Source organism: Portunus trituberculatus, chromosome 45 (assembly GCF_017591435.1).
Source record: "Portunus trituberculatus isolate SZX2019 chromosome 45, ASM1759143v1, whole genome shotgun sequence".
NCBI classification, from domain to species: Eukaryota; Metazoa; Arthropoda; class Malacostraca; order Decapoda; family Portunidae; genus Portunus; species Portunus trituberculatus.
Genome location: NC_059299.1, coordinates 287,068 through 305,404, shown reverse-complemented (window position 1 = coordinate 305,404; position 18,337 = coordinate 287,068). Strand labels below are relative to the sequence as shown.

General features: G+C 38.5%; 1 protein-coding gene across 1 annotated transcript; it reads left to right on the top strand.

Annotated features, from left to right (window-relative positions):
* Window positions 1-4,413: 4,413 nt before the first annotated feature.
* On the top strand, window positions 4,414-15,712 carry LOC123519536 (nuclear pore complex protein Nup93-like). The gene is made up of 15 exons (XM_045280937.1): window positions 4,414-4,565; window positions 7,749-7,919; window positions 8,460-8,599; window positions 9,041-9,274; window positions 10,883-11,021; window positions 12,129-12,227; window positions 12,514-12,619; window positions 13,099-13,145; window positions 13,385-13,529; window positions 13,703-13,829; window positions 13,936-14,077; window positions 14,246-14,338; window positions 14,443-14,682; window positions 14,836-15,054; window positions 15,332-15,712. Exons 2-15 carry the CDS (start codon window positions 7,764-7,766, stop codon window positions 15,440-15,442), a joined length of 1,998 nt encoding a protein of 665 aa, XP_045136872.1. The 5' UTR covers window positions 4,414-4,565; window positions 7,749-7,763; the 3' UTR covers window positions 15,443-15,712.
* Window positions 15,713-18,337: the final 2,625 nt, after the last annotated feature.

The following is an 18,337-nucleotide window of genomic DNA, read 5'->3' as shown; positions in this document are numbered from 1 at the left end:
TTCGCATCATCCGCAAACAAATTAATATAACTGTTTACTCCTCTGGCATATCATTAATATAGACAAGGAAAAGTATTGGTGCCAGCACTGAACCTTGTGGGACTCCACTCTCCACCACCAACCAGTCCGACTTTGCATCCCTTATTACCGTTCTCATCTCCCTCCATCTCAAGTAGTTTTCCATCCACTTTAACACTTTTCCTTCAGTCCTCCATAAATCTCTAATTTCCATAGCAGTCTCATGTGAGGTACCTTGTCAAAAGCTTTTTTAAATCCAAATATACACAGTCCATCCATCCTCTCTCTCTTGTATTTTGTCAACCACTCTTGAATAAAAGCTCAGTAGATTTGTTACACATGACCTCCCTTTCCTAAAGCCAAATTGATGATCCGATAATAACTTATGATCCTCCAGGAACCGTATCCAATATTTCTTTATCACCCTCTCACAAATCTTACCGACCACACTTGTTAAAGACACAGGTCTATAGTTAAGAGGCTCTTCCTTACTGCCTCCCTTATAAATGGGCACCACTTCAGCTCTTTTCCACTCTACCGGTACTTCCCGGTTTCTAATGAGCACCTTATAATATCATATAATGGATCTATCAATTCTTCTCTACATTCCTTCAATAATTTGCCTGAAACTTCATCTGGTCCCATCGCTTTATCATCTTTAAGTTCCTCCAACATTTTATATAACTCCTTTTAGGTATCTTAATGTCATCCATGTGCACATTTCCTTCTACATTCTGAGGCTTTACAAACATTGTTTCTTTAGTAAATACTTGTTGAAACCTATTATTTAGCAATTCCGCGATATTCTTAGGGTCATCTACTATCCCTTGCTCTCCTTTTAATCTTTCAATGGACTCTCTCTTTTTAAGTTTACCATTTATGAACCTGTAAAACAATTTTGGATGTTCCTTACTCTTGTCTACAATATCTTTTTCAAATTTTCTTTCTTCCTCCTCCTTACCCTCACATACTCATTTCTCGCCACTCTATAATTCTCCTTATTTAGTATATTCCTGCTCTTTTCCATCTTTTCCAAGCCACATCTCTCTTTTCTTTAGCCTTAACACAAGTTGCATTAAACCAATCCTTTCTTCCTTCCTCTCTCGGTTTATACTTTGGTACAAATTTCATAACTCCTTCTTTATAATATTTCATAAAAATCTCATATTTTTTTGCACTTCTCTGATTTGTAACATCTCCCAATCTAATGTTCTGAAATAATTTTTCAAATTTTCTGTGTCCATCTTTCTATAATTCAATCTACCACTCCTGTATGTCTCATCTCTCCTTCGCTGTGTTATTGCCATCTGCATTTCCATAACCACATGATCACTCTTCCCAATGGACATTTATATTGTATATCCCCACATAGGTACACTTCTCGTGTTAACACCAAATCCAGTCTAGCCGGTTCATCATCTCCTCTATATCTAGTATTTTCTTTCACCCTCTGTTCCATCATATTTTCCATCATTAGATTAAGGAATCTCTCTCCCATGCTTCCTCTCCAACACCACTTACTAGATTTTCCCAATCCACTTCTTTACAATTAAAATCTCCTACTAGTATCACCTTTCTTTTTCCAGTTAATACACTTTCCAAACTCTGTAAAGTATCCTTGATCATATTGTCGTATTCCTTAATGTCCAAGAATTTGTTTTAGGAGGTACATAGGTCACCATGATTATTAATTCTTTTCCATCACTTTTTAACCTTATGCTTATCACTTCTGCGTTGTTCTTCCCATACCAAACCTTATCCACATTTATCTCCTTCTTCGTCATAATCATAACTCCTCCTCCACCTTTACCCTCTCTATCCTTTCTCCATATATTATATTTATTATCCAAATTTACCTTTGTTTTTTCATGTAATTTTGTCTCAGTCAAACACACTATATCAGGCTTCTCCACCATCATATAGTCTTGCAATTCCAATCTACTTGACAGTATCCCATCTATATTAGTATACATTACGGTCCACCCACTGCTCCCTCTAGGGGTTCCTCCGCATTCCTTCTTTCCACATACCATTTTCTGACTCTCTCCTATAACTCTCCAAAAACTTTTCTTTTCCTCTTCAGACCGTTCATCATTTTTCCTTCTCGCCTCTTCCAACAATTCCTTATATCTTCTCTCTCTTCCTCATTTCTATTTTTCTTACGTACACCTCTTTACAACCTTCTACCTCTCTTAATTTTGATGTTCTATATAAAATGTCCTCCGCAGATTGTTGTGACTTCAGTACTACTTTAATCGGTCTCCTTACTCCCTCCTTATACGGACCCAGTCTATGGATCTCTTCCACTTCTTCTTGTAGGTCTTTTTTTCATCATCATTTAGATTTTTGAACAGATCTCTTACCGTTTTAATTCTTCTTTAATTCTCTTAGGCTTATATGTTATATTTTGTTCTTTCATCCCAAATATTAACACACTCTTCTTCTTTTCTGCTATTTCTCTTATCAATGTTTCCTTATTCTTCATAACATTAACCAGTTCCTTAGACCTTTCTTTTTTGTCTTCATTCAACTGATCTTTAATTATTTCTTGTAATCCAACCATCTCAGCTTCCCTCGACTCAGTCCATTGTGTTTTCTTCAGTTCCCACTCCCTTTTAAACCTTTCACTTTGCTCACTGATCATTTCCTTAAAGTCATCTTTCTCCTTTACAACTTTCTCCATTTTCTCCTCCAACCGTCTCTTGTATTTTTCAACCTCCACTCTCAAGTGTGCATTCTCATCCACCAATCGTTTTTCATTTTCCTCCAGTCTCTTGACTCTTTCCTTCAAAGCCTTGCGGAATTCTCTATCCTGCTCCTCCTCACTCCTCTGAACTTTTAATTCCTTCACCAACTCCTCAAATTTCTTTTCTAGCATTACCAATCTTCCTTGCATTGTTGCCCCTGTTGAAGATGGACTCATATTTTGAATGGTTACTTTTGGTTTTGCTCCCTGGGCCTCATCGGCATATTTTGAATTTGGTAACTTATTTCTTATGGGTCTATCCATTTCATTTCACTCTTCCTGGGAGCGTGTGGGTGTGTGGTGGTGTGCACTGGTGGTCAGGCCTGGTAGCTTTGTGGGATGCGCTGGCGGCTGTTTATGGCTGGCCTTTGTGTGGTTTCTGCGTTGTTGTTTGGAGTTTATGTACACGCCACCAGGCTATATTCACTCTGTACTCTCGTTCACTCGCTCTGGTTGCCCTTTTGTGTGTGTGTGTGTGTGTGTGTGTGTGTGTGTGTGTGTGTGTGTGTGTGTGTGTGTGTGTGTGTGTGTGTGCTTCAATTATTTATAGCCCTTGTGCATAGTGACATCAACCATGCAAGATCTATATTCTGATCAGACTGTTGCTAGTTCTTCATGAGGAAACTTGTTACATTATTCTGAAATGTCAAGGTTGTACATGATGTTAGCATTCACTTGAGCATGAGGGACAGGCAGATGATGATCATTAGTGCATACCTGTGACTGATATGCAACAGTCAGGGAAACATATCCTTGTGTGTGTGTGTGTGTGTGTGTGTGTGTGTGTGTGTGTGTGTGTGTGTGCTAATGAAGGAATCTTTGGTTGTTTATTATGATGCTACTAAATGCAACATAGATATCATTCATTGATCTGTCACTATTTACTTGTTTTTATTTTTGTTTTTTCAATGTGAGATGAATACTGATGAGGAAAAACAAACATTATAAGTGACAGTAGTGGTTGGTAAGTGACAGAATAGTGGTTAAGTGACAGAATAGTGGTTGATAAGTGACAAAGTAGTGGTTAAGTAACAGAATAGTAGTTGATAAGTGACAATAGTGGTTGATAAGTGACAGAATGGTGGTTGATAAGTGATAGTAGTGGTTGACAGAATAGTGGTTGATGAGTGACAGAATAATGGTTGATGTGACATGAAAAAAAAAAAAAGGCTCATGAAGATGCTGATCCTCTAAGAAAAAAGGCCTAAAGGACTATCCAAAATGGGAAAGTGTCTTGAGTATGACTTGGGTGATAACTAATAGGGAAATAACATTAACATTTTCATGTGAGGGTGAGTTTAGGTTTGGCTTAGTTTTATTGAGTTAATTAATTTCACTGCTGATCCCTTCATAGTCCAGGTGATGATTTGAAGAGGTGTCTTGTGTTGCTGAGAGATAAACAGTCAGTGTTCGGAGAGTTGTTTGGCTAAAGTTGTTTCTGTAATCCCAACAGCATGTCATGATTAATTGAAGAGATTCTCTCTGATTTTATTATATATTCTAACTGTCAATATTTTTAAGATGATAGATAGCTTGTAGTAATTTTATTGATTTATTTATTTAGCTAATTATGGTTATAGAAACTGATAATAATGACTAGTTTTGATGACAGACTGCATAATAACAATGTGTAGACAACTGGAAGAGACAGTGATGAGCCTGTTGCTTGCAGACAAGTGAGGAGGTTGAGAAGCTGTACTGGAAGCAGCAACAAGCAGAATGGGAGCAGAGGAAACAGGATCTTCTCTCGGCCTTCACACACTCAGGAACGGATTTGTTAAACATCACTGTCCAGCAGCAGGTGTGGATCTAAAGACGGATCTGGAGATGGATCTCTCTATCTATCTGTCAATCAGTCTGCATATGTACAAGGCTGGCAGGGCTGGCAATCTCACACAGGGTGGCCCTCACATCAAGGCACTGCTAATTCACACACATCATTCACACTCTTAACTCAAAATAGTAAAATAAGAAACTGATAGGTAGATATAGAAAAGTTTAAATTCTTTTTTCTTTGTTTTATTGATTTATTTAACAATGTAAAGCACTTCCTTCTATGAGATTTTTCCAATATTTTCAGGTAAAAGAAAGAATATATCATGAATTCAGGCATAAGTGTCAAATTTTCTTTCATACAAGGCTATCCTGAGAATAGACTGTTTAATAACTGCTAAAAGGCCTCCATCTTTCTGTAATGCTTTCATGATTGCTTCTTTTCAATATATTAACAAATGCATCTTATTAACATCTTCATTGTTAGTTAATTGAATTCTTCTTTCTTCTGTAGTACCATGTTCCACATTGACAACATTAAGATGATACTTTTGGCTGCTATTCTCACTTGAATTTTCCTTTCATATGCTTTATGTCATTTATTATAGTGTAAGGTACTGTTTTTTTTTCTTTTTTACTATTCCATCTAATATGAAATTCTCCTCTTGATCACCTCAAGTCTTTGCTGCATGTCACACTTGACCCATTCAGTACCGAGATGCAATTTTACCATGAGTTTTGGGTGTGATTAAATGATTTTGTTGACATTAGGAAGGGTCTGTGGTAGTCAAAAGATTAATGGCCAGAATCTTCACTATTTTAATTCCCCACATAAGTTTCTTAGCTGTATAAAATTGCCAAATAGCAAGCAGAATGAATATGAAACCATCAAACTGTGTCATGGTACTGAAGGAGTTAACGTTAAGGTTATACTACTTCAGAATAACACTGTGTCAGTTCTTCATTGCCTCTTTTACATACATTCTCACTCCCTCTTTCCTTTCATAATCTTACTTATTGTTATCTTGACAGACTCCTTGACCTCAGCCTCCATTTCTGCCATTACACAATGTTATTTAGAAACACTTGAACCTCTTCACCTATTATTATTCATCTACCTATTCAGGGGTAAGTTTGTAAACAGGCCTACTGATTACATAGGCCTGCCACAGCCTGCCTTCCCCCCCCCCGCTCTCTCTCTCTCTCTCTCTCTCTCTCTCTCTCTCTCTCTCTCTCTCTCTCTCTCTCTCTCTCTCTCTCTCTCTCTCTCTCTCTCTCTCTCTCTCTCTCTCTCTCTCTCTCTCTCTCTCTCTCTCTCTCTCTCTCTCTCTCTCTCTCTCTCTCTCTCTTTACTAGGACAGTTTTTTCTTGTCATTCTTGATTTAATTCTCCAAATAATTTTTTTTTTTTGTTTCCTTAACAACTAATAAGAAATCTTCCATTTTTTGCAGTACTTATGGTAGTACTTGTTCATATTTTAGTGCTATAAACTCTCAAAGCTTGTGATACTTAGGGAAATGATAATTCTCTCATTTCTATACAAGGGCAGCAATTGCACAAAAGCACACACGCACAAAGAAATGTTGGATTTGCATAGATATGGAGATGGGACAGCACAAGCATAGCTCATTTCCTATATGTTACATCTAGGTAGATACACACACACACACACACACACACACACACACACACACACACACACACACACACACACACACACACACACACACACACACACACACACACACACACACACACACACACACACACACACACACACATGGTGGAAAAGTGGAATGCATTGAGTGATGAAGTTGTTACAGCATATAATGTGCATAACTTTAAATAAAAATTAGATATGTGAAGATATGGAGACAGGACACTATGAGCCCCACTCTAACCCAGTACAACACAACTAGGTAAAAATACACACACACACACACACACACACACACACACACACACACACACACACACACACACACACACACACACACACACACACACACACACACACACACACACACACACACACACACAGTTACATTATTCCTAACATGAGATTACTTTTGGATCTGGATTTAGTTTAGGATTTCAATTTTTGGGGTTAGTATGTAGAATTATGTTTTATTTTAAACAGTCAAAATATTACCCTGATGCTGCTCCACAACTATAATCAGGTAGCACATCCTTGCTCTGTGTTTTATGCTACCTCTCTATCTCTACTCGTCCAGTCTGCCAATACCCTCCACACAAAACCAGAGAACTGATAGACTGTCAGCAGATCAGAGCACTTTGAATTGGGGAGGGGGGATCACCAAACACAGGGGTAGTGAGTGTTTGTCTTGTGAGTTGCTCTGTTTGGCCACTGACCCATTGATTAATTCATGTTAGTCTTTATTGTAAATGACATGTGACCAAGTGTGTGGGTCTTCTCATTGAGTGCTATCACAACGTTCATCATTTCTGAGAGTATCTTCCACACGTTGTGATAAAGACGAAGGTGACGACATAGCGAGGAACTTGTATCCAATGCTCTCGGCTTATCATTACCCTTATGCCTATGAGAGGACATTCACCCCCTGTCCTGAGAGTAAAGGTCAGGATATCGTTCACATGTTATTGTTTCTTTGTTATTAGTGGATGGCTGGCGAAGATATTTGGTTGTCAGCTGGTCTAGTGGGAGTGAATCTTGGCTTCTTTAGGATCACAAGTTGGTTCTCAAATTGATAATTGGAATGAATTCAGTAATGAGATTGCTAGTGCTAAGTTATTATGGAGCTTTAAAAGAAGATCAGACAAACTTGTGGGGATGGATATGATTGGTGGAAATAAGTAGGCATGTTTTGTACAGGAATTACAATGTGTAGGTGTGACAGCTTCTTCCACCAACCCTTATTTTCTAATGTACATATGATGACTCTTTCATTGCAACACAAAATAATTAACAGCACTAGAAGTAATACATGTGATCTTTATAAACATCTACAAGAAAGAAGGCAATTAAGAATGAATAGATTTTGCAGTTTAATTAGTTCACAGATTGGAGTTGACTGTAGAGGCTGTAGGTATCTCAGGAAACATATAACAATTACCTGTCAGGGTAAAATCACATCTTTGCATCAAGCACTCGGTTCCCTAACCACCATGAGGAGTGAGTAACATTTAGAGAGCGGGAATAAAATGTTTCATGGCGTTCCTTTCTTCTCAGGACAGCGTGTATGGTATGTCCCGTGTGGGCAGCAGCGGCAGTAGCCTGAGCAGCGAGGAGACGGCCTATGTGCGAGTGGTGCGGCAATACAATGAGGAGATCCTGCAGGGTGGCATTAGACCCAACTTGGCTGAGGGTCTGGGGGAGGCTGCGGCCACCATGAATGACCAGGTGAGTGTGGAGCCTTCTCATGGTGAGTGTTGGTGCTCAGACAGCCTCCCTTGGTGGTACTCAAGGCTCAAAGATGATTTTTTTAATAATGGTCATGCTTTCATTGTTTGGTGGATAGTCTCTGTTCATATCACACTTAATGAAGATAGTTTTTATAGCTTAAGAGGGTTTACATAGCCAAATAGCTGAAAATAACTGGGTAAAGCATTATAGAAAATTGTATGTATGATGTGAAGACTGGAGAACTTTTCTTACTAAGGGGACTGGCATATGTAAACTGACTTGACCAGTTGGAATGATGATGGCAATGTTTGTCGATGATGGAGCTTAAGAATCATATATTGTAGTAGTGTTGCAGCTTTCATATTCACAAATTTATATTGGCATGCATTTATGTAAAACTGTTTTATTCTATTACATGAGAGGCATGTGCATAAAGGAATGCTTTCACATACCAGTCAGAGGGAATTGAAGAGTTTTTATTTTTCCATTCCACAACTGCCAAAGATGTGTAAATGAAGTGTTGATGTTGGTCCACAGAGCATCACAGACCTGTGGGCACTGGTCAAGTGTCTGAGTGAGGTGCCAGTAAGCATGGTGGGGGAGACATCCAAGGCACGAGTCACACCAAGGGTCCAGAATGCTGTGGTTAAGCAGGCACGCAGCTACCTTGAAAAGTCGTAAGTGGTGTATGCACTAAAGCTATTCTAATGTTATGTGAAATTTATGTCCTACATGGGATTATATGAAGGACTTTTAGGTGCCCATATAACAGGGTTTTGTTCATATTTGTGTAGTGAAATAATTTGCTTCTAGTATATTACAAAGTTTGACCATCTAAGTGCAAGTGTTGGCTTTAGTTTCTGAGATTGGATCATGTGATTGCTTACACTTTATTTCTGAGCAGTGATTTTTATTACCTTCAGTTGGGTCAATAGACCTTCCCTTTTTGCCAGAAGCTGACAGGGTTAAGAGGGTGAATGGTGTATGAATGTGTGGTGTCCTGTGTGGGCCACCCTGTGTGATTGTTAGCTTGTTATATAGATAGATAGAGATAGAATGATATACCACACTGTATAAAAACTTGATATGTGGACGTGAAAATATTAACTCATTCATAGGTACACAAGTCACATGAGACACATGGTTTACTCAAACCTGGAGCGTGCACAGCTGGGCGGAGTGCCAGGTCTGGTGCCACTTGTGCGTGCCTACCTGGAGGTTGTGCTTCCTCACCAGGTGACAGCCACACTGGAGGACGGACAGGCCAGTGGTGCCCCAGTGTGGCCTCTCATCTACTACTGCATGAGAGCAGGAGGGAGCAAGGCTGCGTGTCAGGCTGCGGCTGAGAACAGGTGATTGGATTGCATTATTGCTTGACACATCCTCCAGTTTTTGATGACAAGATTATCCAGTGTTGATTGTTAGTAGTGTCGACTGGGGAAAATCGGACCGTCCAACGAACCGGTACAATTCGGACTGTCTCATTCTTATTTACAATAAATTCATATATAAATTTCATTTTGAAGTTTTGAGCATTTCACGATAGAAAGTAACTATTTTCACATTTCTTGTGCAGGTTTGATAAAAAAAAAATCAATACAGGAAAGAAATTACAATTATATGACTGAAAGCACTGAATCGTAGCCCAAAAAAAAGTGTGGCAAAGTTTGTTTACCAAATCAGCGGTTTCGGCGAACTTTGTTGTGGCGGTCAGACGCGGCTAACTATCCTTTTCCAAATTGATGATTATAGAGTGTTTTAACTCTACTTTTTAGTGCGCAATTGTTTATATTTTGAGAATATGCATTAATATTTTTCCCTGTGCCATCTTTGGCTTATAAAGGGGATTGCTTAGACTCATTATATACCCAATAATGATTATTAGGATAATTAGGGTAATTTAGGGAAATTTTTAATGAAGACTATAAGCCTATAAAGGACTTCAAAAAGCTAGGAATTGTCCGCTCACACTCTCTCTACAGGCTAGCGAGTGATAGCGAGCTCAATAATCTATAGAAAATGAATGTGGAAACCAATGAGCAGTATTTTTATACAAAAAATCAGCTCCCTGTTGCTCGCTAGCCTGCAGAGTGGGAAGGAAAATTAACGTGACCAGTCTTTTGACACCCTGAGCCTATACCCTGTTTTTACTCAGCTGATCCTCTTTCATCTGCTAGAGTGCCCATTAGTAATATATATGCATATAATCTGCTTATTATATGCTTATGTATCACTTCATAGGGACCTTATAAAAGTACCTTTCACATTCAGAATAAATAATCTTACTGAATACAATAACTTCAAGTGTTACACCAAAACATTGGCTAAAGTAGCCAAGTAAATGAGTAGGCTATGTAGTCTATGAGTAACAGTTTTTTGTTCTACACTGTTTCTTGCCATTCATTTTGTTATTTTGAATGTGAAAGGCTCAATGTTTATGAAATAAAACTTTTTTTTTGAGGAATTATATCCATTTATATATATATATATATATATATATATATATATATATATATATATATATATATATATATATATATATATATATATATATATATATATATATATATATTTTTTTTATTTATTTATTTATTATTATTTTTTTTTTGCATTTATAAAGGGTGGTTCAAATTACCCCATGGGTGGTTCAGTTTACCCCGGTGGGTGGGTTCACATTACCCCATTTTTTTTATAACTGAACCACACTTATTACTTCAGAGCTGAAGAATCTGCTATGAATTATTATTTATTTATTTATTTTTTGTTAGTGATTTAAAGGCAATAACTTGCTTATGTTTTCATAAAATTTTTGAAAGTTTATCTTAAAAAATGTGGGAACAGTATCAAAGTTTGTCAAAACCTGGTCCAAATTACCCCGGTCGACACTACATTAGCAACCAATGAGTTTATGTTGGGAGTTATGAGGGAGACAAATGCAATAATTGTCCGTGGTGTGACAGCTCGCCCCTGGTGGTGGAGGTGGTGGGGGCACTGGAGCACTACTACAAGAGTGACTCGGGGCGACTTCCACCAGACTTAGAGAAGAAGCTGAGGACATCCTACAAGCGCACTGTCAAAAACTCCCCAGACCCCTTCAAGGTGACAATACCATTTTTGTTGCATGATTTGCTTTATTTTCTTTATTTTTTCCCCCAAAATTATCTTTGTTATTGTACAGCTGTGTAAAGGCAGTTTCACATGTGTCAATATGAGGCTGGAATTGCCAGCTGCTTGAGTTTTCAACTGGATTTTGGTGCCTAGCAGGTGGAGAAACCAGCTGCAAAGCCACTAGCAACTTTGTTTACTTTGTGGAAGGTTTAAACATGAGGTGTCCAGAGCCAGAGAGGAAGATGTTGGAGCTAGTAAAGTACAAATAGCAGGTTTGGGATCTTAAAAATGAGTAGTACGCAAGTGCAGTACATAGCTTGGTTAATAGGTACTCGGCGAAGGGTGTGGGCGGAGCTGTGCTATGTCACAACTGACTGTTGCCTTGCGTGTGCCGTGTTGCATACCTATTGAAGGCGTGCTACATACCACCTGACTTTTTTGTAATTGCCGTGCACGGTACTTTCCGCACTTAGTACTTCCGCACACAGTACCTACACCTGTGTAAAGCAAAAACACCTTACTTAGAATTACATTGGATGGGACCACTGCCACTCTCCAATGACTGTTTCCCTCTCTGCAGAGTGAGCAGTGAATACCTATGGTGATTTGATTTGATCACAATTGTGCATAGTCTTTTGTTAAGATGAAAATTTTTCTTATAAGAAATGTAGGTCAACCAGATGATACTTCCCAGCTGCTATGTATGAGCCTGTTACAGCTAGCAGGGCTCTGTCAATACTTCTAGTAGCTAGCATTTCCAGCTGCATATAGACACCTGCCTTAATTAAGACTTAACCCTTTCAGTACCAAACCATTATGTTAATAATGGTCCTGTATATAAATAAAGAACCACATTATGATTAGGATTGTATTTTTCAGGCTTAAGAGATTAAAAATTATCTTTAGGTATTTATCCTCTATCATTACTTTATTTACTCCATATTGGATAGCATTAAGTGATTTCATGAAGCCTAGAAATGGTGTGTGCTGCTGAATAGATTGAATAAAGTACTACAATTTTTTTGGCACATGCAGAACATAGCAGTAGAATGAGTAGAGGAGGAATGTTTGAAATCCCAGTGTTGTTTATCCCCGCAGCGAGCCGTGTTCTGTTTGGTGAGTCGCTGTGAGCCTCATGAAGACCACACTGACATTGCCACCACCACCGATGATTACTTGTGGCTTAAGCTGTGTGTGGTGAGTGATGCATCATGGGGAATTGATTTCATCATTATTAAATCATTTTTTTTTTTTTTTTTGTTAAGTGAGGAATTATTCTGGATTTGTTTACATGATCATTGTCATCATATAAACTGTTTCATTTTATAGGATTTTTTTTATCTTCATTTAAAAATGCAGAAATTTTCCTAATTTGTCACTAAAATGTGAAAACACCCTTCGAAATCAGTCACTTCACCTAGGGCGGGCAGAAATGTTTCAGGATATAGTGCCAAGATTCATGACACTCTTTCCCTCCCTTTAGGTGGACTGTGACAACTCTCCTTCTGCCTCAGTATCCAGCACCAGCAGCATACAGCAAGACACTCTCACTCTCATTCAGCTTCAAAATCTTCTTTATGAGCAGTATGGTAAGGCTTCCCCCATACTTTACCCTTTGCTGCTGGATTATTGTAATGTGTGAAGAATACTCCATGTGAGTGGGAGACTCACTATTCAGTTCTTTAGTGATGGAAAGAGAAATTTAAAATGCAAAGAATTGTGATTGAGAAATACCTCTCTTGACCATCAATAATCCAAGATAGCAATGAATACTTGGTGCCACTATTGATAATGGTTTACAAAATACATGGTGCCATCATCAACACTTGGGTTACAGTGACAGATTTACCTGAATAATCTAACAGTTTTGTGTTGGAAGTATTTAGACAGTCTATATCACTTGCCATATCAAGGGAGAGCCTCATACCAAGTTTTATTACAAAATAATTCAGTGTTTTTTCTGTGAAAAGTGGACACACCCATGCCCAGACAGACAGCGTTTTATTATGTAAGATGTTCTCATGTTATAAATAATTGAAGTAAAAAAACATTTGTGTACTTTTTTCAGGGGAGTCACACTTCAATGCTTGGAATCAGCCTCTTCTATACACCTCTGTAAGTGAATCTAACAAGTATTCACATTTGTACCAAGAAAATATTTAGATTTGCTGAAGAAAAGGAATGAATGATCTAAAAGTTAATTTTCAAAAGGATGTTGCTGATTATTTTCTTTGTTGATTCAATATTCACTAATATGTAGCATACAAATTAGATACAGGAAGAAAATAAGATGCATAAGAATCCTCTCATTTAACAAGATGACCATAATTTCACACAAATGGTTTGATTTCCAGATACTTCTACAAACAGGACAATTTGAGGCTGCTGTTGAGTTTTTGAGCCGTAAGGAGGCCCTGCGGTGCCATGCAGTGCACATTGCCCTGGTCCTGCATGAGATGAACCTGCTGGCCCTGCCCTCTGAAGTCCACGCCCCCATGTGTATGTGTTTGCTGTGCCAGACACACCAGCTCAGATTGCAGTTGTTTTAAGTCCAAGTGTCTATTCAGTATAAAGGATGTTCTCAAGTTATTTTTTTGGAGGAATTGTTATAGAAGTTTTCAAGGGATGACAGTTAGCGAGTTAACAGCATGCAAGTGTTCTTTGTTGTACAGTGTCAAGGGAGGACAGTGACCCAGAGGGAGTCCGACGCCTCAATCTTACCCGCCTCATCCTCCTCTACACCCGCAAGTTTGAGGTGACGGATCCATGTGAGGCGCTTCACTACTGCTTCTTCTTGAGGTACAGAGTGAGCTTTGTATGCTTGGAGGTATATAATGTCTGTGATTGTGTGTGAGCTGTGCAGTATTAGAAATGTAGCCTCAGTCATCCTACTATTCCTAAACAGGTCACTAAAAGGAAGGAATGGTGAGAATGTGTTTTCTGGCTGCATAAGTCAGCTGGTGCTGCAGTCTCGGGAGTTTGACTTGCTCCTGGGGCGGCTGGAGCCTGATGCCCGCCGCACTCCAGGCATCATTGACAAGTTCAAGGTGAGCCACTGCCACTCTGCTGGAGACATTAGAATCAATAACATGACTTGCTGCAGAGTTAAGACACTTGCTAATGTCTTACATCTCAGAGTTCTTCTTAGAGTTTATTTTTGCATTGGATAACAAAACTGAAAAGACCACATATGTGATGATTGATGTTTGCTGCAGGTTGATGTGAGTGAGGTAATACAGATGGTAGCTCAGGACTCCGAGAAGAAGGGGCTCCATGAAGATGCTATTAAGTTGTATGATTTAGCTAAGGTAAGTAAGCACTGGCTGTTGGTTTTGCACCAGATTTTGTGTCTAAATGTACAATGTCATGGCTTGTGGATGGAATTGCTGTTTATACTTTTCTTTGTAAACAGAATCATGAAAAAGTGGTGTCCCTGCTGAACCAGTTGCTGAGCCAGGTGGTGTACCAACCTGAGGGTGGCAGTGGGAGTCAGCGCAGCCGTGTGGTGGAGCTTGCCTCTGCTGTGGCCCTCCGCTTCAAGACTCATGGCCACAACACCCTCCCCACCATTGTGGCCACCCTGCACCTCCTTATGGATCTGGCCACCTTCTTCAACTTTTATCACAAAGAAAGATTCATTGATGCCCTTGAGGTGGGTTTGTGGTAATGCCTTTTGTTTCCTCTGTCCCTTTATTATTGATTATCTTTTGATATAGTGAAAGTGTAACCTCTGAAAACTAACCAGCATTTTTTAAAGGATCCTTTGAGAGTGCATAATCATTATGTGTTTTTTGTCATTCCTCAGATCCTGAAGAAATTGCACATCATTGCCCTACGGAGAGATGAAGTTGACAGCCGAGTTGCTGGAGTGACGGCTCAAGGGAGTGAGGTGAGAAGTGTGCTGCCTCATATCCTACTGGCTGCCATGACAACAACCTACAAGCTGTACCGATCAAGCCAGCTGCCACAGTCTCCCCAGCCTTCTCTCAATGTGTCTACAGCATCTGCCCCAACAGCTCCCAAGGTACAATGAATATCTAAGCATACACAGTAATTATTTTGCTACCATAAGTGTGAAGCATATGATAAAGACAGGACATACTTATCTAAACTGTACATGAGTCACTGCTACACATCCTGTTTGTTTATTCAGCCACAGTGATTCATCTAATTATCTCACATGACATTACTTTTTTTAATACATCTTGTTCAGTTGCTGTAGTTCCTATAATGATGAAAACAACTCTTAGATTATTTTCATTAATGTGTGTCTTTCATATTTCCTTTGCTTGTGTCCCCAGCACCTCCAGGAGCAAGCCCGGGCCATTGTGACCTTTGCCGGCATGATCCCCATGAGACTCCACTCAGATATCAATGCACGTCTGGTCCAGCTGGAAGCTCTCATCAACTAATTAAGATAAGATACAAACTCACATATTGTAGAGAACTTGTTTGTCTGATTTTATTTTCGTAACTGACTTATAATGTATCAAGTGTGAAATGTTAGACTTTGACTTTGAAGTTGGTGTATTGTGTAGGAGTTTTTCCTTTACATTACTTGTCATGTCAAGGAGCATTATTCAAATTTGTTTTAGAATTTAATTTACTTTATGTGCCCACATGGCCTGGAAGAATTTTCTCTTGTAATTTTTCAGAAAAAATATATGTGAAATTGAAATGAATCATGTATTTCATCAGCTGTTTTTTTCTAATGGGGGAGAGAGAGAGAGAGAGAGAGAGAGAGAGAGAGAGAGAGAGAGAGAGAGAGAGAGAGAGAGAGAGAGAGAGAGAGAAAAATCATCATCCTTGGACCATGAGCTGAAGTAAGACAAATTTAGGTCTAAAATACAAGACCTTCTGTGTACCCTGTGGTGGATAGTTTGCATTGATAACCTGGGGCGGGATTCACTGATGCTCACTACTGAAAATTTGCATGTGAACAAAAGATAAGAAGTCTATACGAACTCACCCTAATGCGAAGCACTAAAGCTTTCTTAACCCGTAAGAGGTCAACCACGTACATGTATATGGAGTCTTTGCTTACTATCTGTGGTCAATCACGTACAAGTACGTTCGCCCCTTTCTCGGTTTCCATGCATTTGAAATTCCCTCCAGCTTCAATATTTATGTTCTTTGAAGTGTCTAGCATATATCAGCACAGTTTTCCGCCATTCTGACATGGGTTAGTCATACCCTTCCCCCTCTCCTCCCTGCCGCCTTGCCTTAGCGTGACCCCCAAAAAACGGAGCGACATTTGGTATTACTGTCATGAATGTGATGTAGCTTTATGCATCGAGCCTTGTTTTGAAGAATATCACACCCTGCTGCAATACCAAAAAGCTTAGATACTGAAAGAAAAAATAATAAACAATATTTTGTGGTAAACTGAGCAAATTATTTTTTACATTATATTTACAGTATTTACAAATATTTTTTTGTAGTTTTCATTTCATAAAACATGGGTTAATTTATGAATATGTAACCATTATACACATGTCTTGTAGGAGAAAAATATCGATAAAACAATTAAAAAAGCCTCATTCAGAAGTTGTATGTCTGGCAGCATCACTGAGCAAGGTAAATTTAAAGCTCCAGCTGGACATTAAAAAATGGCAATTTCAAACTTTAACTCTTATTTTTACTTTTCTATGCCCATTTTGAGTTATATGGAATAAAAAAGTGGAATTTTTGGTGACCTGGACAAGTATTCGGAGGTAAATCAGTGCTGACCTCTTACGGGTTAAGGTTGCAATCTTGAATATTTCCTTCTCAGAGCTGTTTCACTTCTCTGGTGGCAGTGTACCATAGATGGCATTAGTGCATGGTTGACATTTTTTCCTTCAGCCAATAGCAGTGCTTTTTGCTCAAGAGACATTAACCAATCAGTAGCTAGTAGAAATTAAATAATCACATGATACAAGAGACAGCATTGTTAATTGAATCCAAAAGACAGCAACTTGGCCCATTGCCAACTGGGTCCATTGTTAACTTGGCTCACCTTTACAAACTTGGACCACTGTGGGTACTAAAGTGGCTCATTGTGGGTATCAGCATTATTAATGATGGAAAGTATGATCTACAAGTTATGAAACAAATGTGTTTTACTTCATTAACGTTGATGAGTTAAAAAGATGGGAATCCGTCACTGCCAAACATTATTATATGTATACAAGTGAAATAAAGGCAATTCTTATGTTGCACTGTCATCATTCTCTCTCTCTCTCTCTCTCTCTCTCTCTCTCTCTCTCTCTCTCTCTCTCTCTCTCTCTCTCTCTCTCTCTCTCTCTCTCTCTCTCTCTCTCTCTCTCTCTCTCTCTCTCTCTCTCTCTCTCTCTCTCTCTCTCTCTCTCTCTCTCTCTCTCTCTCTCTCTCTCTCTCATGGGATCCTGGGAGAGTTTTTAACTTTTGAGCAGTTTGTAAGTGTTAGTGAATACCTCTTACCATAGATACAAACTTCTTAAGGACTTCAGAAATGCATAACTGTTTAGTGAATCCTGTCTCTGATCATCATAGTGCAAAGACAACAGTAATGATGATAATAGGTAATGTATATAACAGTATTTGTCATGTGAGGAAACAATAATGATAATTTATGTTGCACTGAACATAAATTGGCATGATCTGTTTGGCATAGTTATTACTGTTTATTTTGAAGAGATAAGTGTTTTAGGTGAAGGGATCAGCAACCTCTTCCTTACTGGGTCATGAGGGAAGGCAGGATTTATTACATCATTATTAGCATTGCCAAGTTTCAGATTTCTTCAGGCTTTTATCAAATCTTTCTTAAGGCCACACTAATGATATGTTCAGTTTTTTCCCTGCCATTGATAGCAAAATCTTTATTGAATTATTATTACAGTCATGAAAACTTGCAAAAAATGAATAAGTAAATAAAACGGTAACCATCTCATAAAAAATATCTTCACAAAAACTCCAGTGATCTTCATATCAATAACACGTTTGACCTTCATAAAAAAAAGTAACTCACATAAAAGCCCTGTAACATTCCCCAAAAAACCAGTAACTTTCACATTAAAAATATGATAACCCCATTAATTTCCACATGAAAAACCCCTAAACAACTTTAAAGTTTGACATAAAAGAAAAAATCCAGAATAATGTCAAGAGTAGATGACCAGTAGTGACAGCTGGAGAGATTTGACAGAAGCATTTTGAAGTCATAGCTATTTATAAAGTAACAACAAGTTTTAGAAAGAAAGGAAATGGGAGACAGCATTACCTCTTGTAAATGTGAAAAAAAACATTAATCATGGTAGATGCCAAAGCACATTTTTTTTTTCTCATTC

Bases quoted from the DNA above. Each gene is read 5' to 3' on its own strand.
- LOC123519536 (XM_045280937.1), top strand. From the start codon at position 7,764: ATGTCCCGTGTGGGCAGCAGCGGCAGTAGCCTGAGCAGCGAGGAGACG. The intron at 13,530-13,702 runs GTATGTGTTTGC...TTTGTTGTACAG, and splicing joins TGAAGTCCACGCCCCCATGT to TGTCAAGGGAGGACAGTGAC. The intron at 15,055-15,331 runs GTACAATGAATA...TTGTGTCCCCAG, and splicing joins CTGCCCCAACAGCTCCCAAG to CACCTCCAGGAGCAAGCCCG.